This window comes from Lissotriton vulgaris, chromosome 8 (assembly GCF_964263255.1).
Source record: "Lissotriton vulgaris chromosome 8, aLisVul1.2, whole genome shotgun sequence".
Lineage (NCBI taxonomy): Eukaryota > Metazoa > Chordata > Amphibia > Caudata > Salamandridae > Lissotriton > Lissotriton vulgaris.
Genome location: NC_141696.1, coordinates 285,864,588 through 285,886,355, shown reverse-complemented (window position 1 = coordinate 285,886,355; position 21,768 = coordinate 285,864,588). Strand labels below are relative to the sequence as shown.

At 43.2% G+C, this 21,768-nt stretch overlaps 1 protein-coding gene across 2 annotated transcripts in view; it reads right to left on the bottom strand.

Annotated features, from left to right (window-relative positions):
- Positions 1 to 21,768, bottom strand: part of SAMSN1 (SAM domain, SH3 domain and nuclear localization signals 1) — a 523,635-nt gene that overhangs the window by 373,944 nt on the left and 127,923 nt on the right. For both annotated transcript variants that reach the window (XM_086934054.1, XM_086934053.1), the window contains exons 6-7: positions 20,514 to 20,593; positions 11,566 to 11,625 (exon numbers count right to left, since the gene is read on the bottom strand). In XM_086934054.1, coding sequence (XP_086790180.1) covers positions 11,566 to 11,625; positions 20,514 to 20,593 — 140 coding nt within the window. The remainder of the gene's footprint in view (positions 1 to 11,565; positions 11,626 to 20,513; positions 20,594 to 21,768) is intronic.

Here is a 21,768-nt window from a genome sequence, read left to right as displayed (position 1 = left end):
GAAGGCCACATCACATTTAAAAAATGCAAGCAGTAGTCAGACTAAAATTAGGTATGAAAGCTCCTTTGTCTCAAAACATAAGGCAGAAGGACATCTGAACCTCCGACCTTGGTCCTGAATGCGGCTGGCACCCCCTGAGAGAGATACCATACCAAATTTTGATGACTCACACACCACGAACTGGGCTAATGAAAGACCAACGTGTCCACACCCCACACACATGTGTCCCCGCTTGAGGTACACCTGCATTGGATGCCCTTGACACATAAGTAAAAAACAACCCATACGTCCAACTTTGCACACACATACGACTCATTGCTCTGAGCTGGCATATCATCCACAAAACTGCCGCAGGTCAGAGAGTGCCTGCTCTACGAGACCAGCAAACACAATGGTAGGCCTCCCGGACACATGCACAACACCTGTCACGTGGAACTGTACCGTGCACGTATGCTGCATCTGTTGGGATCACTGCCACTGGCAGTGTTGCGCATCAGTTACCGTCTGAGCTTCCGTCTTGCATACGTCACCTGCGTCTAGCCCTGGTTCCACTGTCGATCATGCTCATTTGAGTGGTCCATGGATGTCTGCCTATCCAACACAACGGTAGCTGAACTGGATTATGACTTGTGTGTGCGCCCCCTGGTGGCCCACGACCAGAAGTGCAACCGTGATACCTGTGCATGGGATGCCTTGGTATTTGGCGTATGTGCTAGCAGTTGGGGATGGGAGATTGCACAATTGCTCGTGTGTAGTGACCACATTGAGGCGCTCCCCTATTGGGTTGTGTTGTGGATTGGTGAAACGGTGTTTATGGAGCACAGCTATCCGGACCAGTTAATGGTTTGGCTCTCCCTCGTGTTCCTTGAACTCGACAACGACGTACTCTTTGAACTGATTGCCCATGAAGCTGCGCTCACATGCATGGACGAGTAACTACCTTCCTGCAACCAAAACTGATTGTAGCCCAGAGCACAGCTCCCAACACCTTGTTACATCTCGGAGGAATGGTCATATGTCCCTCCACAACAGTGGACATGTCTGAATTCGCCTGGACTCAGAATGCATGTGCATGCACGTACGCGCGTTGACACACACCTGTGAAGGTAATGCAGTCCAATGGGCGGAGCTGCACAACGTTGTTTGGGAACGTTCCTAAATCTGACATACTGCTGGAGGGAGCGTACAGACATGGCAATGTGGTACGACATGTGACCTTGTTGGACCCTTTCACCTGCTCACTGTAAGCAGAACAGACAGTCGGCGCAGTCCGGTGGTGCAGCACTATGAAGATCCCATGTGGTATGAGTCGTGTCCCCTGACGCGAAGCAATGAGCAGACGCCAAACATCACATGACTCGTCGAGCAAGGCAAGGTGGGCTGAGACCGTTGCCATCCGCAATGATTGGTGTTCATTTTTGCCTCTTGATTTCTTGCACCTTGACATGTTCCTATGCTGCCTGTACGTGTCTTAAGCATTGGGCTGCATGTTGTGACCCCTGTCATGCCCGAACTGACACGCACATGCTAATAAAGTCTATGCAACTTAACTTGTGTTCAACTGTGATGAGTGTTGATTAGAATGACAAATCGTGTGCCTCCATGAGCATTGTCCGTACACAGGGAAGGACTGACTGACACATTTCCATTGGGGATGAGTCCTTATTGCCAGCTCCACCTCTTTGAGCCAGACATTGTGGTTGGGAGAGTTGCTGGTAGACGTGTGCTCTTACGTGTCTACAGCAATGTTAGTATGGTGTCCAACTTCTTGCCATGTGGATCAATGTGATCCATCAAAACAGGCTGTGTCCACACAGATGTTTGTGAGTAGGTATGCGACGAGATGTTCTGTTGTCACATGAGATGGGGACACTACTTTAGGGCTGCTACAGAATTTGACATTTTTACACACAGCCCTATTTAAGACATGGACCTGAGGCTACTTTGGGGGGTTGCAAGATTGTTGTTCATGTGCAATGAGGCCACAGTTAGTTCACACCTTTACAGTCATCTAATTGGCCATGTGGGTCAGGGTCAAACATGTGCATTGATGTCATTTCCCAGGGTGTACTTTTTAGTGCAATTACTGTCCCTACATTTATCCATACTTTTGTACTTGATTGAACATAGACATGACACATCTGTGTGATTTGGAATGTTTTATTCAAATTCTGTGGAGTGTCAAAACTGGAGCAGTCCATGGCCATGCCAACCCCACATTACATGGTTGCCCAGTGGAGGGCCAACCAAAGTCCTTTGGGGAATGAAAAGTCAATCAGGAGAGGAAGAGTTCAGCCCACAGTCGGATAGCTGTGTCATTGGTAACCAGAGCAGATATGGCAGTCCATGTGGGGGTCCAGGTGAATGTCTCAGAGTGTTTCGGGGGACAGGGGAAGGTGTTGTTCCAGGGCACGATGCATAGGGCTGAATCAGGCAGGGACAGGCCATATGACAGGATGGATGCTACTTCCTCCTTCCTCACACAGTCATTACCATCCACATCTTACTCGTCTAATATGTCTTCTTTGCCTGGTGTGTCAGGTGTGTGTGTGGTGGTGTTATGGCTGCATCACTGTGGGCCACTGACACATCATGGGGCAAAGGTGGTAGTGCTGCATCACCGTGTGCCAATGACACATCAGGGGGCGGAGATGTGTGTGTCGAAGGTCCAGTGCCAGTCATCTGTGGCAGCAATAGCAAGACGAGGATCTGCAGGGCATGGAAGATCCCAGCTACAACTCTCTGGTGTTCAGCCGTGGCAGCCATACTTCCAGCCTGCATCGGCTCCATGGTCTCCATTGTCCTCCGCATCTATGCAACTCTGTGCTGTCATCGCTGGAGCCTGTCTGACTAGACAGTTCTTGCCTCACCCGCAGCTGATCAGCCATCTTCTCCTGGCACCCTAACACACTGCGTTGGAATGCTATGTGTTGGTCGGGGGTCCTATGAGCCAAGCCTGGTGGTGTGTGCTTCCTGCTGTGTGGTCTGTGCAGGGGGTGGGGTCACCTTGATGCAGCTGGGCTGACCTGTTCCTGGAGGTGGGGGGCAGAGGCTACCTACGACCCGTTGGGAGGTGTCGGAGCAGATGGCCAGGGGATCCTCTTCATCATCACTGAAGAGATGTCCGGTCTGCTCTGCAGGAGGTGTTGATTGTCCATCTGCAATGTAAAGGGGAGATACAGGTTCACAGTGTGTTCCATGTATGTTGACGCATTGTACATGTCATGTATTTTGGCTGCAGCCATGCTATTGGTCATGTGGTGTCACTTGCATTGTCAGTGTGGCTCACAGAGCCGCTGCTTTGCTGGATTCGGCACATGTGCATGGGTAGGTTGTGGGATTGGTCATAGGGAGGGGGGCCCATTTGTGCACATAGTGGACGGGAGCCTACTTAGTGTTTCTCTGTGTGCTGCAATGAGCAAAGGGTATCAAGGACATGTTCCACAATCATTGTGCGTGTGCAGTGTGCTACACATGATTGTGCATGTATGCCATTGTGCCCATCTCCCTCCGTCCCCCCAGTCACTGGTCGTTACTCACCCTGTTGCTGTTGGGTCAGGTGATGTCGAGCTGTGTCTGGGCTCCCAACTCCTTGCACCATCTCCACACTGATGACTGTGGCCACCATTTCCTCCAGCTCATCCAGCTCCTCCTGCGGCGCAGGACTCCTACCTCCTGTCGCCTTTGCTGCCTTCCTGTTGGCAGCGAGTTTCCGTTGGTTTGGCTTTGCACATCATGCCAGTGCCTTTTGACCTCCTCCATTGACCTCCTCAACACTCCGACTGCATTCACGTTTGTTCACAATGGACTGCCATATTTCCGTTTGTGTTGCCAATGTTGCAGTGGAGCTGACAAACAGTTGTTGGTAGTGTCCTATCACCTCCGTGACGATGATCCAGTCTTCCTGCGGACTGAACCCCGTATTCCTCTTCCTCTTCTTATTCTCCTTGCCCTTCCCCAAACACAGAGTTCCTGGCTAGTCCTCCATGAGACTTGTGGGGTTCCGCTTGTCCTCTGCACTCGGTCCAGGTACATCCATGGTGCTACACAGTTTGATTTGTTTTTGGTGTGTTTTTTTTGTTGCTTTTATAGTGCATTTTCCCGCATGACGCGTGGGAATTGCAGGCCTGTCGCTGGTTGTCGCTGATTTTTGTATCGCCATTTGGGGCATCGCAACTTTTTTCACGTTTGTGTTTCGAATTTTTTCGGCGTCGGATTGATTTTTGCGCATTGATTTGGCACGTTATCCTGATACTATTGCATAGTGCCACCGGGTAGGGAATACAACTTTAACACAGTGTTATTTTGTCGTGATAGACAGTGATGTGCACAGTTGCGTTAAGCTAATTTTGCGATAATTATCACACGTTCTTGAGAATACCCCCCAAAGTTTGTGCAAAGCTTATTTTTTGTGTTTTAGGTAAGAATGCCTTGTATGTATGGAATTATGTGCCTATGAAGGTGTGTGCACTGTGGAGAATCTAAATGGTGATCTGAAATACAATGTAGCCTATTCAAAAAGGCATTTTGGTGTATGTAAAGTATCACTCCTAAAGTTCTCTTTTAATAACCATTACAAGCATTTGTGAATTGGTTCCAAACCATCCTAATAGGAAAAAATGGGAACATGTAAGGTATATTCATTTGTAATTAGTACAAATAGAAAGGCTGTGCCCCCTTTTCAATTTGATTAATAGGGAGTTGAAAGTTTCAGGGCCTATTCACAAAGCCATGTAAGAATACGCTTATAGTTCTACTTACCATTTTCATGAATTATTTCGTGAATCAGCCCCATGAAGTTATTTTGTTGTAATGTTACATGGTCAAACATAGCACACATATGGCTTCTTTAGAATAAACAAGAGTTTCATAGATTGGATTTGGATTTGATTTTGAATGCTTTGAATGATTGAAGGAATGAAAATGTACATGGCACAACAGCCGCCCAAAAGAGTGTACTTGTGCAAAGTAAGTAAATCGGACACAGTAAGAATACATTTGAAGTATCCAAGTTTTTTAAAAACCAAGGTGCATATCTACAAGCCCTTAACACCACTGGAGGATCACTTTTTATGACGCTCCAGTGGCAGAGCGGCATTCCTCATCTTTACAAGGTGGCGCTAGGCCACTTTACATGGCTTAACGCCACCTTGTAAATGTGCCCCTCTCTACCACAGTCCTCTGACCTAAGATCAGGGAATAACTGGTCTTAGAATGTCATTATGAGCAGAAATATTAATTTCTTTGCTCCTTTTATGTGTGCTGCATTCTGCAGCATACATAGAAAGAGCAAACTGCCATTATTAATTGTTTATGTGCAGGAAGGTGTCCCTTCCTGCACATAAACAATTCCACCGGCAATGCAGGCACTCTTGCAACATGGCGGCAGGGGGCCTGCGCTGGCCTTAGGCAGCTTTTTTAGCACCATTGCTAGGGGAAACACAAGGGTGCGTTGTATTTTTGTGACTACGGTGCATCCCAGCGTTTTAAAAATGTCGGAGCGCTGCCTTGCCAAATTTGGCGTAACACCGCGCTCCAACATTTGTTTTAAAATATGCCCCCCACGTTCAGAAGGTTTGTAGGCACAATGGTAGTTCATTCCACAGATTGGAGGCCAGCAAGGAACAAGGGCGTCCTTTTTGAGTCCTACTGACTTTCATAATTGTTAACAGGAGTACCAATGCTGTCTGTTAGGTTGATCGTGACAGAGTCTGTTTATCAGATATTTGGTGCCTTTTTTATGGGAGATCTAAAAATCAACATCAGGCATTTAAAGTGGATCCACTTGTGTACCGGAAGCCAATGTAACCTCATCAAATGTGGTGTGATTAATTGCTGCCATAGAATATTAGGTAGGAGGCTGGCTGTTGCATTTTGTAGTACATGAAATGACCAAACCAGATAGAGAGGCACATCCAGATATACAGCATTTGCATTATCTAACCTTCCAATGATTAGTGAATGGAGAACAGTATTACAGATGTTATTGGAGACAATTTTAATGATTTTTTAAAGACTACAAGCATGAGGAGCAAGCAGTAGGCACTATCTCAACTTTCAGAAGAAAGAAGAGACTACTATAAAATTTGAGACCTAGGTTTTCTGTGGAATTAACGTGGGTGGTTAGAAGGTTTTTTGAAGCTCATCATTAGGTTTTTTGGTAGGAAAACATGAGTTGTGTATCGTCCACCTATGACACCACTTTGATGCTGAAAGACTGGATGATGGAGCGATAATGGCCAAATAAGCGCTAATCATCATTGAGTTCCAAGAAGAACCCTGCGGGAATCTGTGTCTCAATGGCTCAGTAGAAGGAGAATAAAAGTGAGGTGGACTGTCTGGCATCAGTGCCAAATCGCAAACTCGAAAGTTAACTGAGTGTTGCAGTAGAACGGAGAGAGACACAGTATCAAAGGCTCCTGAAATTAGAGACAGGTGAAATGTTTCATTCCGCCAGGGGAATTGGTGGAATTTGGCAACTTCACATTATAATGTGGAGTTCCAGACAAATTCTGCCAGTCACCACATAGAGGCATTTTTTACTGCGAGGCTCCAGAAATGTGAATGTTCAGTCATGGTCAGAGGGCTGCTTCTCCAGTAGATTTGATGCGGCTCAAGCACATTTTCTACTCAAGATGCAGCAAAATCAACATGAATGGTGGTGTTCTCTAGCGCACCGCATGGTGCAGTTCGCACTGATTTGTCAGCGCTGCTCATGCTACTGCTACTAAATTGCAGTGCAAGCAAAGCCACATGCACACTTTCAACACATTTTTATGAAACTCTGTGAGTTCCACTGACCCCTAGCCGGAAATATCTAGCAACACAAAGACAGAAGATTTACCTTGATGTAAACTCATCTTATTAAATTCCGACACCTCTGAAAGTGCTGATTCTGTTCTAAATCTTGGTCTGAAACCAGATTGGGTGATAAGAAGCGTGTCCTGTGTGTCAAGGTAGTGAGAGAGCTGACCATTTACCAATTTATCCAGCACTTTAGAAGCAGCTATAAGTAATGATATAGGCCTTTAGTATGCCACATCCATGGGATCCACGTCTGCTTTTTTTAGGACGGAACCACATGGGCATTGTTTTAGCTTTTTTCTATCACCTGCATAATTGAAAGATCAATTGAACAAGTATTTCAAAAGTGGGTTAACTGCTGGCAATGCTTTGACTAAGATGTTTGGAGTGAAAGGATATAAAGGTGAACCAATACCACAGTTAAAGCATTGACTGTGCAAATTCTCCCAGTGTGATCGAATTAAACTTTGCTAAGGGGAAATGTGCTGCAGAGGTAGACAGCTGGGAAACTGTTGAAAGAAGCCTTCATAGATTCAGAATTAACTGCAAAGGTCTAAAATTCAGCAGAAATTGTCTCAATTCTATGTTTAGAGACACACTTTCAGACAATTCAGCTGATGGAGTAATCATCCAATTCCAAGCCATGCGAGCAAAAATAGATTGTACTATTATGAGGATTTCTCTAGGGACATTAATAGCTGAGAGAATTTGTTAAGAGCATTGGGCTTGGGTTTTCCAAATATTATGACATTTTTTAATAGCTGTTTTATGAATGTTTTTATCCACCAAATCAAATGTTCTCATCCCAATTCTTACTAATCTTTTACAATTCCTTTTTTTCTGTCATGAAATCGCCTGAACACAATCAAGCTAATGGGTTAGTGTTTGGGAATGCTATACTTTTCTGAGGAGCAATTTGATTAATTGCTGCTAAAAGCCATTGATTGGCGGGTTTGACAGCTTCTGCCATATCTCCTTCATAGTTTAGCTTAGAGGACACAAATTTACATAAAATATTTTGCATGTCAATCATAACCCAGGATTGTGAAGGTTTAAGTTGTATTGAAGTAGGCAGTCATTCTGATCGATACATGAATGAGAAAGGCATAATTATGATAATCCAGACCAGGTCCTGGGTCAAGATGAATCTACCATTAGAGAGAGAATGCTTGAGCAAATGAAATGTGGCCAGCTGATTCGGTAAGGGAAGTGACCAACTGGGATAGGTTCAGAGATGAAAGGACATTTGTCAATGGACGAGCAAGCAAACAACTGATATCATTTTGATGCACATTAAAATTGCAGAGTTAGAAATGTGGGTCTCTAGTTGGCAGTGGCTCGCACCCTGTCCTAGTAGGGACCCTTCCTTCTAGTCAGGCCAAGGGGGTTACACACCCAAGGTAACCCCTGCTCAACCCCTTGGTAGCATGGCACAAGCAGTCAGGCTTATCTCAGAGGCAATGTGTAATGTATTTGTACATAAACGCACAGTAACATAGTGAAAATACTACAGAAGGACACAACACTAGTTTAGTAAAATAACCAATATTTATCTGAATAAAACAACAAAAATCTAACTACCATAAGCCAAGATACAAGATACTTTTAAAAGGTTCAAGGTTTTTTCTTGCTCTGTATTTTGTTAATAAAACCAATTTAATACTAAAAGGTTCAAAATAGTTCAGGCATCAAAAACTACGGATTCGGAAATTTTATCACAAAGACAAAAACAGGCACACGGGAGGTGAGGTGAGGCACCGGAAAAGCAAAGCAATGCATCGGTTCCTTTCTCCAAGGGGAGGTGATGTGCCTGTTCCTTACTGCCTGGGGAGGTGATGTGTTGGTTCCTAACTGCAGCTCATGGGAGGTGTTGTGTCGGATCTTTACTGTGAGGGGAGGTGTTGTGTCGATCTCCAGAAAAGCGGCCTTGAGTCCTTACGGCTAGACAAAGTTGGTGAAGAACTTGACGCACAGGTGCGATGCTTCAAAAATCCCGATGCGCTGGGTTGGTGTTGCAGCGGCGAAACAGGCCCTACGTCGATTTTCCATCTGTGAGCAGGTGATGCATTGATTTCTTCAGCCACACAGCAGGACCTACATCAAAGCTGGAGCGGGTGTCACGGACACCGGGAACAACCTACTCAGGACTCAGGCTGTGGCAATCTTTGGGCCACACGGTAGGCACTTTGATAAATCTTCTGCCGCACCACGGCGATGTGTTGGTTGTTCAACCGCATTGCAAGACTACGGCGGGAAAAACATGTTCTAAAGGTCGATGCGTGGGTTTTCTTCTCTTCTTATGACAGAAGAACTTCCAAGGGTCCAGAACTGGAATTGGTACCATTTGGCGGGGCAGAACTCCCAGCAGAGGTGTTCAGGGGCTGTAGGTGATACGTTGATGGCCCTGAGACTTCTTAAAAGGAGGCAAGCACACACAAGCTCTTGGAGAACCTTGGCAAGCAGGATGATGAAAAAAAGTGCAGTCCTTTCACTCTCCAAGACAGAAAAGGAAGCAGTGGGGCAGCACAGCACAGCAACAAGCAGAGTGGCATTTTCCCTCCTAAAGCGTCTCAAGCGCTTTGATTTGGAAAAATCTCCTCTTAATCCAGTAATGTTCTAAAGTTATGGTGTCATAGCTCCAGTGCTTATACCAGTTTCTGCCTTTGAAGTAGGCAAACGTCATAGAAAGTCTTTGTAGTGCACAAGACTCTGTCTTTTCCTGACCTGGCTCCAGACACACTACAGGGGGGTGTGATATCTTTGTGTGTAGGCATGCACAGCCCTATTTAGGTGTCAGTGACAACTCCTCCCACCACTCTAACTCAGGAAACCCCATCAGCTCCCTTTGTGTGGCCCAACTGTCAGTCTAAACTAAACGTGGATTCCACAGGCAAGCAGAGGCACAGAATGGTAAAGCAAGAAAATTCCCACTGTCTAAAAGTTTTATTTTCAAACGTGCAATTCAAAGACCAACTTCACTAAAGGGTCTATTTCTAAATTGTGAGTACAGGGACCCCAAACTCCAAATCTTCATCTCTTCTCAATTGAAATTTACACTTGTAAGAGGTTACAAGGTAGCTCCAATGATAACCCATGGGAGAGATAGTCCCTGCAATAGTGAAAAATGAAATTAGCAGTATTTCACTATCAAGGCATGTAAAACACAACAGTACATTCTTTTTAATACACTACATCCTGCCCAATGGAGCTACCTTGAGCCTACCTTAGGGCTGCCTTACCTGTTGAAAATGGGAAGGTTTGGGCCTGCCATGTGGGTTCCTTTGCCAGGTCCACATGGCAGTTTAAAACTGTAATCACAGACACTGCAGTGTCTGCTACATGTCCTACATTTGTGAATCGGGCAAGGCAGCACTTCAGGGTCATTTTAAGCAAGTGTGATTAGTTTCAGGTTCATCAAATAGCAATTTCATTTAATTGTACAGGTAACATTGTATGGAACAGATCATAATGTGCATATCTGCCTGACATATTATACTTTCTGCTTCTGCTCTCCAATTTGATATAATGTTGAAGGTCAATCAAGTGAGTAAGAAATAGCCACGCAAATTGTCTTAAGTACAACAAATACAATTGAAAAATATGTTTTGATACCTGTTATTTTGAGATATTATCCTGAAGTTATATTGAGCTGAACTACATAATACAGTCACAGGCAATATGAAACTAAGATGTTTGCAGTATGAACATTTAAGGGTAAGTGACTTGTATGTATTTAATGTGTGTCAGAAGCATGCTATAGGAAGAATTTATGTGATAGGACAAAACCCTACAAGTGGATCAGCTGGTGGCATTTGTTTGATACAAAAGCCAATGACAAGACTTGAAAGAAGAAATCGTAAGCCACTCAATAAATATTCTCCAGAGCTGCAGTATGAGTAAGAAATCCGCAATAATTAATAAGAAACATGACCAACCTGGAATCAGTCATTTTAAGCATGCCGATCATTTGCTGTCAGACAAGAAGATTGTCCCTGTGGAACATATCTTCATAACTGAGGTGCTGTTCCCCAGAGTAAAGAACCATCTAGATTCACCATTTGAAATCACTACATCTGGATAAATTAGACCTCAACAGAAATATCACTTGATCGCAATATTTCTTCATTCACTTCACTATCGATGCTTTTTGAAAAGCCGGTATTGTCAGCTGAGCAGTCACGGAAAAAGCAATTTTTCATTACATGCAGGAGGCAGTAACTGAAAGGTTGTAGGTCAGAATGCATTATGCCGCAAGGGTGTGTGCATGATATCTAGCATAGATTTGGTACCAGAAGCACAGCCTTCCAGTATGATATGCTATGCTCAGACATAGAAAGATTTTTAGCTATGTATGCATGCTGTACATTACAGCCCACTTGCAAACTTAAACAAATGTTTTGAGAAAATCTCTGTCTACCTTAGCAGATAGGGATTTGCTTACAAAAACATGGGTGGTTGCATGGGATTACCAGTACCACCAATGGTACACTCCCATGACACAAAGTAATGCATATTGGTACTTTGCGTTTCTTTAGGGCATCTTCCAGAGCAAAACAAGTTTTGTGCTAGAAAGTCAATTCCAATTCAAGACATTGCACCAGTTTGTGTCACTTGTATGATGCGGACCCAGCACAAAGTGTTAGTAAAGAGTCCATATTTGGCAAGTTGAGAACATGTATCACGGAGTATATAACTATCCCAAAAATAATAAATGAGCAGGTAAAAAAGACTTCCGCTGTTATCTTTTTCTTTTGATCTTACCAGGTCATTGTTGACTGGACTCTGGACTCGTGGTGGAATCCATTGTTCATAGGATGGTATCTGCAAAAGCAAAGGCAAATGAAAATTAAAAATACATATTCAAAACAATGGCAATCTTTTTAAGAAGGTGAAGTAATGTTTTGTTTCAAGCATGCTAAAAGTATGCCTTTATTTATTTAATTTAGAGTTTTTCAGATGTGCGTTTATCTTTGTATAGCCGGTTCCATCAAATGGATCTTTATCATGTGCCTTCAGCTAAATTAATTCATTATAGTTAATAGTGCAACTGAAAATGTGTGACCTGTGGCCCGAGTATATTACACTCAATTCTAGAAGTTAATTTCATCTATAGCTTAACCTACATATTTATAAATCAACGTTTGTAGCTCAAAAGTATCAGATTTTACTTGGAATGAGACATCTGAAATACAGTGAAAACCTAAAACTTTGATTATCATTTCTATCCACATTTTACTATATGATTACTGTATTGAAGACACATTCTGGACCTGCCTCAGTATTCACAAGGAACCCCAGCTAGGCAGGGGAAGCAGTGCAATGTAGAGACTAAATATGTCTCATTGATCCGCAGCTTATTTTGACCAGAAAATAGGCTTTCTGTATGGACATAGAAATGACGAGGTTTAGCGACTGAAAAATATACCTACTTGGTATTGACTCATACACTAGACTGTAGAGGTATTGCATAGATTCCTTAGAAACGCATGAAAAGGCATATGTGGACTTTTTCTTACCGGGAACTTAAACATTTGGACACATTAAAAATAACATATTCATAGAAGATTCCTTCTCACAGTGTCCAGTGGAGATGTTTAGGCTTGCTTATATTAACTTCTATTATGTTGTTGTTTGTGTAGTGTGAAGCTCCCTAAAACATATTCCAGGATACATTTATTTCCCAGTCGAAACCTAATTAAATTATTACAACTCACTTTTAAATTATGCTGATATCTTCAATGTACTATAGATCCTGATGGGCTAAAAGATATACATTTGTGTTTTGTTTTCTGCAGAACCAACATGTTACATCTCTTTGATGACCTGATTTCTTAATGATAAAAGACCTTTTTGTAAAACATGTAATGGTCACATTGTTCTGAAGACCTTTCTTTTTGCTGATAAAGGGGCATTTTCTTTACTGCAGATGTAGAAAAAGACCATATTTTGCTTGGTAAACCCACATTTTTGCCCTATCTGTTTTTTATGGAAGCTTAACTCTGATCACTTCACCCCTGCTCCTCTGTAGTAAAATAGCTATTCTCTCCGTTTTATCATAATTTGCATAACCCCAACTGGTATATTTAACTTACCTATAAGTCGGTAGTTTATGGTACAAACTGTACCCAGGGCAGGTACGTTAAATGGAATTAGTAGACAGCAACATCTATTTTGCGATCCAAGAACAGTGGCAGGACAAACTTGGCTTCAGGACTACCATTGTAGCTCAAGTGGTGTTGGTTAAAAACTGCAAATCCACCTTTCAAAATAAAACATTTTGTCAGGTGTAAACCTTCCCGTTAAATATTATAAAGTCACCCTTAAGCACACTTTACCTTCCATAACGTAGGGAGCAGGGTATTTAAAATAAGGACATGTAGAAATGTGATGTTAAACGTGTCCTTACAGTGGCTAGCACCAAAAAGCTATTTTCACTGTAGCAAAGTTGGCTGATCCATAGAGATACACTGTGATGCACTATTAAGTTAATATTGCTATCTTAGGCTAGGAACAAGCAGTACATTTAGTTTATGAACTCTCTGTATTGTTTACTAAAAGCACAATTCACTGGTGAAGTCAGATGTTTATTAAATATTAAGCAAACAGTACTTTTAGAAAGTTACCTATTGCCAACCTAAAGCATCTGGTGGCTAATTTGAATAATCTACAGGTACAGGTCTCTGAGTGCTCAAGGTCTTTATGATTTGTAAAACTGCTCCCTTTGGCAAGATTACTATTTGGGCAGTGCCCAGGAACTTAATTAAGTTCAAAGGGTCTTCCCCTATCACAGTTAGATGTCAAATGACACCTGGACTGGCCCCTTCTTTTTCGTCTCCACTTAGGAAGGCTCCAATCCCATTTGGAAGGGAGCTGCCCTTAGAAGTTCCTGAAGTGACCACAGAGGAGGGATTGCTTAATTCCCTGGCCACGCTTATGCGGACAAACAGGCTCTGCACAAGTGGAGAAGGGTTTCCCTATCTTGGATTTAGGCAGGGGGGGGGGCACTGTGGGGTTGTTTGCAATAGGGCACATAGAAAATCCAGCCAAGTTGGGTAGGATAACCCCTTGGACTTTTATCTCATTGAGTAGGGAGGAGCCAGGAGTCACCTACACAGAGCAGTTCCAGGTGTAAATGTGGCAACCCCAGCACCCTCCTCAGAACATTACTGGACCTAAAGAAGATCAGAAGAAGACTAGAATCTGCTGTGTGAGACCTAATAAGAGCTCCTAAGGACTGTAGCTGCTCTCTCTTATAACCAGGAGTGGACAATAAGGGTCATAAGGCTGACCTCCTGTCAAAGCTACAGGCACAAAACAAATTACAAGAGGCTTCTCCTGCAACTTCATTGGACCCTGCATTGGCCTCTGCTGGAGTGAGTCCTGACCCACCAAGTGCTGTTCCTGAGTGCCTGGAACCCTTGACTGTGTATGGCTGGACTTCTCATACCTCACTGAAAACCTGGGACTTAGACACTGTTTGGTTCCAAAGACCTCCAGCGGACCAGTACAAACCTACCAAGCCAATCCGACAAAGGTGCAATTCTGGTTGCTGAAGACTCAAGTTTCTCCCACTCAAAGATTTTTTGCAGCAGCTAATCCAATTCAGCAGGACATGACAGAAACGGTATTGGGTCTCATGGGGCACTCTTGGGCTACAGCCTCAAGCCTTGACCTGTCATATGGCCGTTGGGGTCATTGTCGACATTGCTAAATTAGCAGTAGCTCTGCTGCCATGATGCTGCTTTTGCGCACGTTACTACTTGACTTTATTTTACTTCACTCTGTTTGTGCCTTTCACATGAGAACAGTCTGCTTTCTGCGTTCTCTGCCTGTTCCTGGAGTTTAGTCTGGACACGGTGTGCAAGGTCGATAAACAATGCCCCTTGTTATTCTGTTCTGGTCAGTCCCTAGCACTTAGACAAAACATGCTAAACAGCTGCGGCTGCTGGAAACTCGTGCTTTGATATTATCGGGATGCATGCTGGTTTAAAATACACTTGGTGAGGGACCTTTCCAGGGAGAAGAGCTATGCTGTTCCTATGATGTAAAACTACCGTCTAGGCACTAAGGTATGGGGTCAGTTGAAAAAGAACAGAGATCTTCCTTTCTATAATAAAACTTATTTTTCCCAAGGAGAGGGTGGTTAGGCCTTATAGTTCTTTATCCACTCTCTGCATCCAATGACATCCCCCTTCATAGTCTATGGACTTGCTACAATGCTATCTGTTTTAGGTTTATGCATTTTGCTGCTGGTAGTGGCTCATATACTGCATTAAAGAGCACTATACTTGAAATAAACATTTTGAACTATAACAGCTGAGACCTTGACATTTTGACTGACACCCGGTGGAGCTAACTCGCGAGCTAAAGGGGAGATGGGCTATGGATTTCCCTCCTTGACCATGACCTACCCAGCCGGTCTTTGGGCAAACTCTCCTGCTTCTCTCTACTGGACCTTTCTCCCCTCTCCTCTTTTACATACCCCATCTCCCTCCTCTCTGCTCTTCTCCTCTTTCCAGCTATTGACCTTTGCCCTCACCCGTCCTTGCTCACAGTTCCCACCCAGTCTATCCACTGGACTTTCTTCTATGAACTTTCCCTCATCAGTTGAGACCTGGCTATCTGACTGATGCCCAATGGAGCTACCTGTTTAGCTATTGTGGAGACGGGCTGTGGATTCCCTCCTCGGACATCACCTACCCAGTCGGTGTTTGGGCAGACTTCCTTTTGTCTCTCCTGCTGTCTTTTCCCTCATCCTCCCCCTTCACACTTCCCCCTACCCTCCTCTCTATTTGTCTCACCTTTCTTTGCTCTCCCAATTTGTTGCTTAATTTCTGACACAACGTGTATTTGTTTTCATTCTCTGTAGCAGTGTGTAGCCTAATGTAAAGTGTTCTGATACCTACGGGTCGAGCCAGCACTATATATAACTCATAATAACGTTCCTCTGAACTTCTGATGGACCTCTGATGATGCCCCCTGGGCAGTTACCAAAACTGTTTGTACTCACCTCGATGCACAAGTAACCTTGGCGGATGCCCGGTGGAGCTGTCATATGCAGCTAAAGAGGAGTCTGGCCCTGGTTTCACCCTCTCAGCCGTCTCCTACCCAGCCGGACATCTGACATTATTTTCCTTGTTTTACCCGTTGTGTATTCCCCCCTCTCCCCTCCTCCTCCCCCTGTGATTCTTTGATTTAAGTGATGTAACAATGTAACCTGTAACTCGCTGTAACTCATGCAAGCGCTCTGTTGCCTACGGCTCTAGCCAGCGCTATATAAAACTATTTTTTTTTAAAACAAACACAAAAAAAACAGTGACTATGTCAATTCTTATTGTGGACAAGTACAAGTGAGTAAGCGAAAGGGCAAGTCTTGCTGCTGCGATTCCTGAGAGAATCGGGAGTGTTGTGTTCTGGGTTGTCTAATCATTTGTAGCTTCGTGATTATGTAGGAGAATGAATGAGACACTATAGCTAGTAGGTTTTGGGATTTTGGGTACTGAAGCGGTAGGAAGGCTCAGTCCCTACACACCGAGGTCCTGTTTTCCTGCCCATAGTTCTGTGTATTTGCAGAATTCCGCAACAGACCAGCTGAAGAAAACCGAGATCCAAAATACTGACTGGGATTCCTAACTTTACTACTCCTAAACGGAGAAAAATCCTAACTTTAAGACTTTCGGTATTCACAGAAGGAATTTAGGAGTCCTAAAGTTAGGACTCTTAACTTCTGTGGATACCGAAATGAGTAAGTGCCTTCTGTGAATACCAAAATGAGTAAGTGCTTTCTGTGAATACCAAAATGGTAGTAAGTTTAGGATTTTGTCTTAAGTTAGTTCTGTGAATCGGGCCCTGTGCTTGCTGCAAAGAGATTATTTTATAATTACTTGTGTTACCTGAAAGAGACCTAATTTTAAATTTGATCGTATCTATTGTTGTGAATTCCACTTACCTCAGTTAAAAGGGAGTCGGTCTTGTTTCAGTCTGTTTGGTTCCGAGTGGAGCGCCATCTTTCATCTACTCGGAGTGGCCATTTCCAGGCGCCATCTTGCAGGGTTAGCAGCCTAGTTGTTAGACTGGCTTCCCTGTGCCTATTTAATGAGAGCCTCAATGCAGACGTGCACAACGGGCACGCATCTGGCTCGCTGAATGCGCGCCAAGTGCCAGCCCTTATGCGCCCATCCGCGTCCCGACTGCAGCCAGCCACAATGCCCAAATTCTGAACGTCCAGGCCATCAAATGGTACAGAGAATCACTCCTTGCCTTGAATGGTGATCCCTGCACCCCCATGACCTGTTTGGACCGCGGGCAGGGAGTGCTAACTGAGGTGGAGATAGGGTCGGGTGGCACTGTTATCATTCTAAAAGACAGCTGTGAGGTCTCCACAACTAGGCTTGGCAAAATATGCAATGCTGAGGGCCGAATCTTTTGTGTCAAGCTCTCACCATCCCTTTCCTTTGCGGGACTACTACTTTATAGGCCACCTGATTACCCTTATACTTGTACCCTGGAACTTTGAGATACTATTGCTCAGTTTATATTACAATATGCCAGTTTTACAGTCCTGGGAGACTTCAAACTACACATTCATGATCTGTATTGCCTGAGGCTTCCCAGCTAACTTTAACGTCTTACTCAGGGGGTAACCTCACCAACCCACAGAGCAGGCCATACGTTGGACCTAATTTTTACAAATAATCAAAATGTTAGAGTGGAAGACCCTCTTGTTCTGGTATGGACGGACCATTTTTTGGTTCCATTCACTTTTAGCTTCTAGGCTACGCCAGTAATAAACAAGACAACTGTGGAAATAATGAGGAATTGCAGGAAAGTTAATAGAGAGATCTTGGGTATAGTGCTTCAGGAATCTTACAGATCTAAACCATCGGACCCTTGGTCCTCAGCCGAACTTAGGTTGGTGAAGAACCTCTGTAAATAGTTAGGGCGCTGTTGGAGAAAGTCTTACAATATTGAGGATAAAAATGCATAAAAGGAGGCTCTGAAAGAATTCTGCAAATTAATGCGGAGTAAGATGAGGGAATACTTTGCGAGTCGCCCTGAGAACTCAGAAAATTCATTTAAAGACATTTTTTATATTGTTAAATCCTTTACCTCTCAGGCAGCTATGGATAGCACCTTTCATCCCTCTCATACCCTCTGCTTGAGTCTGTCGGATTTCTTTGAAGAAAAAATTCAGAAACTCTTTTCCTTATTCACATTGGATGTGGAGCTAGTGGCTATCCAGAAACCATTGACCAATGATTCGTCCATCTACTTTTCGGAATTTCTCCCTATATCACAGTTAGACTCATTGGCGAAACTCTTGAAGTGCTTGCTGCTTTTGTTAAAAAAAAAAACAATGCTGACCCTGGAGTGCTCAGTAATTTTAGACCTATTTCCCTGCTGACATCTCTGGCCAAAATCCTAGAGAAGGTGATTCAGAGACAGCTTACTGACTTTGTAGAAGCTAACCATCTCCTTCATCATTCTCAATTGGGCTTCTGAGAAGGGTACAGCACTGAGACTGTTCTTTTAGAAGTCTCCGGATCAGTGAGAGCGACCGTGGATGGTGGTGCTTAAGCCATCATAGTACTTTAAGACCTGTCTGCAGAATTCGATACAGTTGCTCATCCGATCCTGTTGAAGTGATTAAGCCACCAAGGCATGTAGGAGATGGCAATTTCATGGATTCGGTCCTATCTTGAAGACCGCTCTCAACAGGTTTTTCTTCCACTATTTTAATCTTCACCGATGCCACTGGTGTGCGGGGTGCAACAGGGTTCTGCCCTGAGCCTGCTGCTTTTCAATCTCTACCTGGCTCCATTGGCCACCCTTATTTTATCCTGGAGTGTGAAGGTAGTCTCCTGTGCGGATGATATGCAGCTGGTATTTTCCTATAAAGAACACTTAGCGGTAATCTTCAATATATTCAAGTAATGTCTGAAGAATATCTCAATGTGGATGTTTGATAATTGTTTAAAACTGAATGCTGATAAGACCGAGGTCTTGTTTTTTAATCATGCTTCACCTCCACCATCTAATCTCTGGTAGCCCGCAGATCTGAGCCCTCCCCCAATTCTGGCTGATTCCATGAGAAATCTTAGAATCAGGTTCGATACTGATTTCTCTTTTACGGCACAAATCTGCCAGAACTCCTCCTCCACTTATTTTAATCTATTAGGAAATTCATAAGAGCTCTGCCAAAGTGAGCCGTAAGATCACTGTCCACACTCTGCTGACCTTTCAGTTGGATTATGCTAACAGCCTCTACCTTGGGCTTCTGGCCTGCTTGATTCACAGATTACAGGTAATACAGAAGGCACTGGTGAGGTTGCTTTAGCGTGGGACACCTCTGTTGAGGTAGCTGCACGCTCCCTAAATGTATATTGATTGATTGATCATGTAAACTGCATTTTCTGTGATTGTGTGAATTCATGGAAAACAGAAAGTGAGAAACCCCATTGGAAAAAACTAAATATTAGAAAACTAATTCCAAGAAAAGATAATTGTACAGGAATACAAAAAAAACATTTTTCATGAAATACACTTTTACGGAAAAATCCAAAATGATATTGAACTTGGCTGGAGTTTAGCGCTACAGTGAGGTTTTTAAGTTCATGGATGGGTAATGTTTAGGCAGATGAGGAGTGTTTAGGCATCAGGAATAAGTGTATTGGGGCGGTGAGAGGTTTTTAGGGTTCATGGATGATTGGTGTTTAGTTGTGTTAGGTGATTTTACATTTGGGTGGAGTGTAAAGGTTTTGAGGTGCTTTAGCGTTCATAGAAGAGCATAGTTTAGGGCTGGTGAGGGTTTTTAGGATTTAACTATGGGTAGTGGCTCATGTGGTGAAGAGTTTTTTAGGGTTCTGGATGGGATGTAGTTTAGTGTGGTGAGGGGTTTTAAGGATTCAGGGGTGAGTGGAGTTTAGATGTAAAAAGGGGTATTTAGGATTCAGGGATGAGTAGTTTAGGGTGATAAGAAATTCTTATGAGTCATGGATGGCTGGTGTTTTAGGGTGGTGAGGGCTTTGTGGGGTTCAGGGAGGGGTGGAGTTTCGGTGTGCTAAGGTGTTTTAAGGAGTATGCGATGACTGGGGTTTAGGCGTAGAAAGGATATTTTAGAGTGCAGGAATGGATGGAGGTAGGGGTAGGGAGTGGTTTTATGGTTCAGGTATTGTGGATTTGTGGGTTAAAAAGGTCTTTTAGGCCTTAGGGATGAAAGTAGTTTAGGTGTGCTGGGGTTTTATTGCTCAGGGATGGATTAGCAGAGATCAGCATTGGATGGTATTTACAAGTGGTGAAGGGCCAGCAAATTAAAAGCATCCGGAGTATTTGTTTGACAATGTAAATGGCATTAATATGAAATAATGTCCACTGAAGTAAAACACTGAAATACATTTCTCTGACAAAACTGTCTCTGAAAGTAAAACCAGCAACCATTGTATTTGCACTTAAAAAATAAGCATTCAAGGGCCAATTTCGACCAAAAAGACATTCTATTAATTGGTTTCTACAAAAAGGAAAATGCCATTCATTCTGAAAATGTCCATTAAACAGTTAAATGAAATGGCTTCTCAGTAATGGTATTCCATGAAATCGATTTTCTATGAAATTGCATATAACCCATTGTTTGGAGGGTTAAATGAGCTGCATATATTTACCTGATACAATCCGTATTATAATATATAATAGCCTCTATACAATTTAATTACCTGGCCTGGAGTTTCAGCTGTGGTCTTCCCTGAAAATAAATGAGTCGTATCTCCATTCGGAAATTCATATTCAGTCAGGTCTGATTAAAAAAACAGAATACAAATGCATTATTGTAAATGGTATTTAACATTTAGGTGTTTATGGCTATTAAAGATGCACACTCATACAGGTAAAGTTAATACTACCGACACCACCAGCTACATGTCCAAATGAATTCTGGAAAGGCGCCTCAAATAAACCTCAAAATACAGATGTTTTGTATCAAAATACCTTGAATTATATTATAAAAACTAGCAAGCAAGTTTGAAAACGTGTGCTCACAAGCATTCTTCTTTACCCCTTGGGCCTGATTTAAAAAGAAACATGTTCCATGTTCAAGTCAGGCTTACCAATCGGAAATGACTTCAGTCTGCCTGCAAAATTTGTGATTCACAAACTCTGTTTTGATTGTATAAATGTCACTAAAGCATGCAAAGATTTTCCACGTTCTCAGTAACAACTAGTAAAAAGGTTGCCAGCTTCCCTAGGACAAGGATCAGGAAAATCTAATGAAAACAATATGAAACCTTGCACCAACTTAAATCTGTGAGTATTCACAAACATTGGCAATGCGTTTCCCACCTGTATTTGCATTTCCAAACATACAAATGAATGGTCCAAAATAAAGTGATGTATTAAGTGTGGAAAAGCGTACACGTTTATTTTGTTTTCTTAACAGGTGTTGGAGAAGGATAGATGATGGCAAATCAGTTACTGTAGAAAGGAACACTTTATTTTTAAAAACATATTGCATTTTCTAACCCTGCATATGTGGCCAGTGCTGAATTAGCCATTGTGACACTGACATTTTCCCAGTAGGCTACAGGCTAAGGGGCTGCTTCCAGAGCAGGATGTGCTGTCACGGCGCAGGCATGCCCCTTGGCTCCTTCTAGTAATAGCCTCATGAACTGTGTGCTGCCTTGAACATTTTTGTTAGGGCTCATTTTGGTTTCCTAATACACACCCCAGCAATACCGTAAGGACATATTCAAGTATATAAATAACAAAAGAAGGTAAAACATTATGAAAATCATCAGAATCTGCATGCAATGGTAACACTACAAGAGCCCACTGAAGTACAAGAAGTCCCCTGTCTTTTCTTCAGGACTAAAGTCTCTAATTGTCACACTGGGCCAGGCTAGCTGTTAAAGTGCTCCACATACCTTCCTCTCCCAACACCAGGCACTAATGACAGCATCTAACTCTAGGAACACA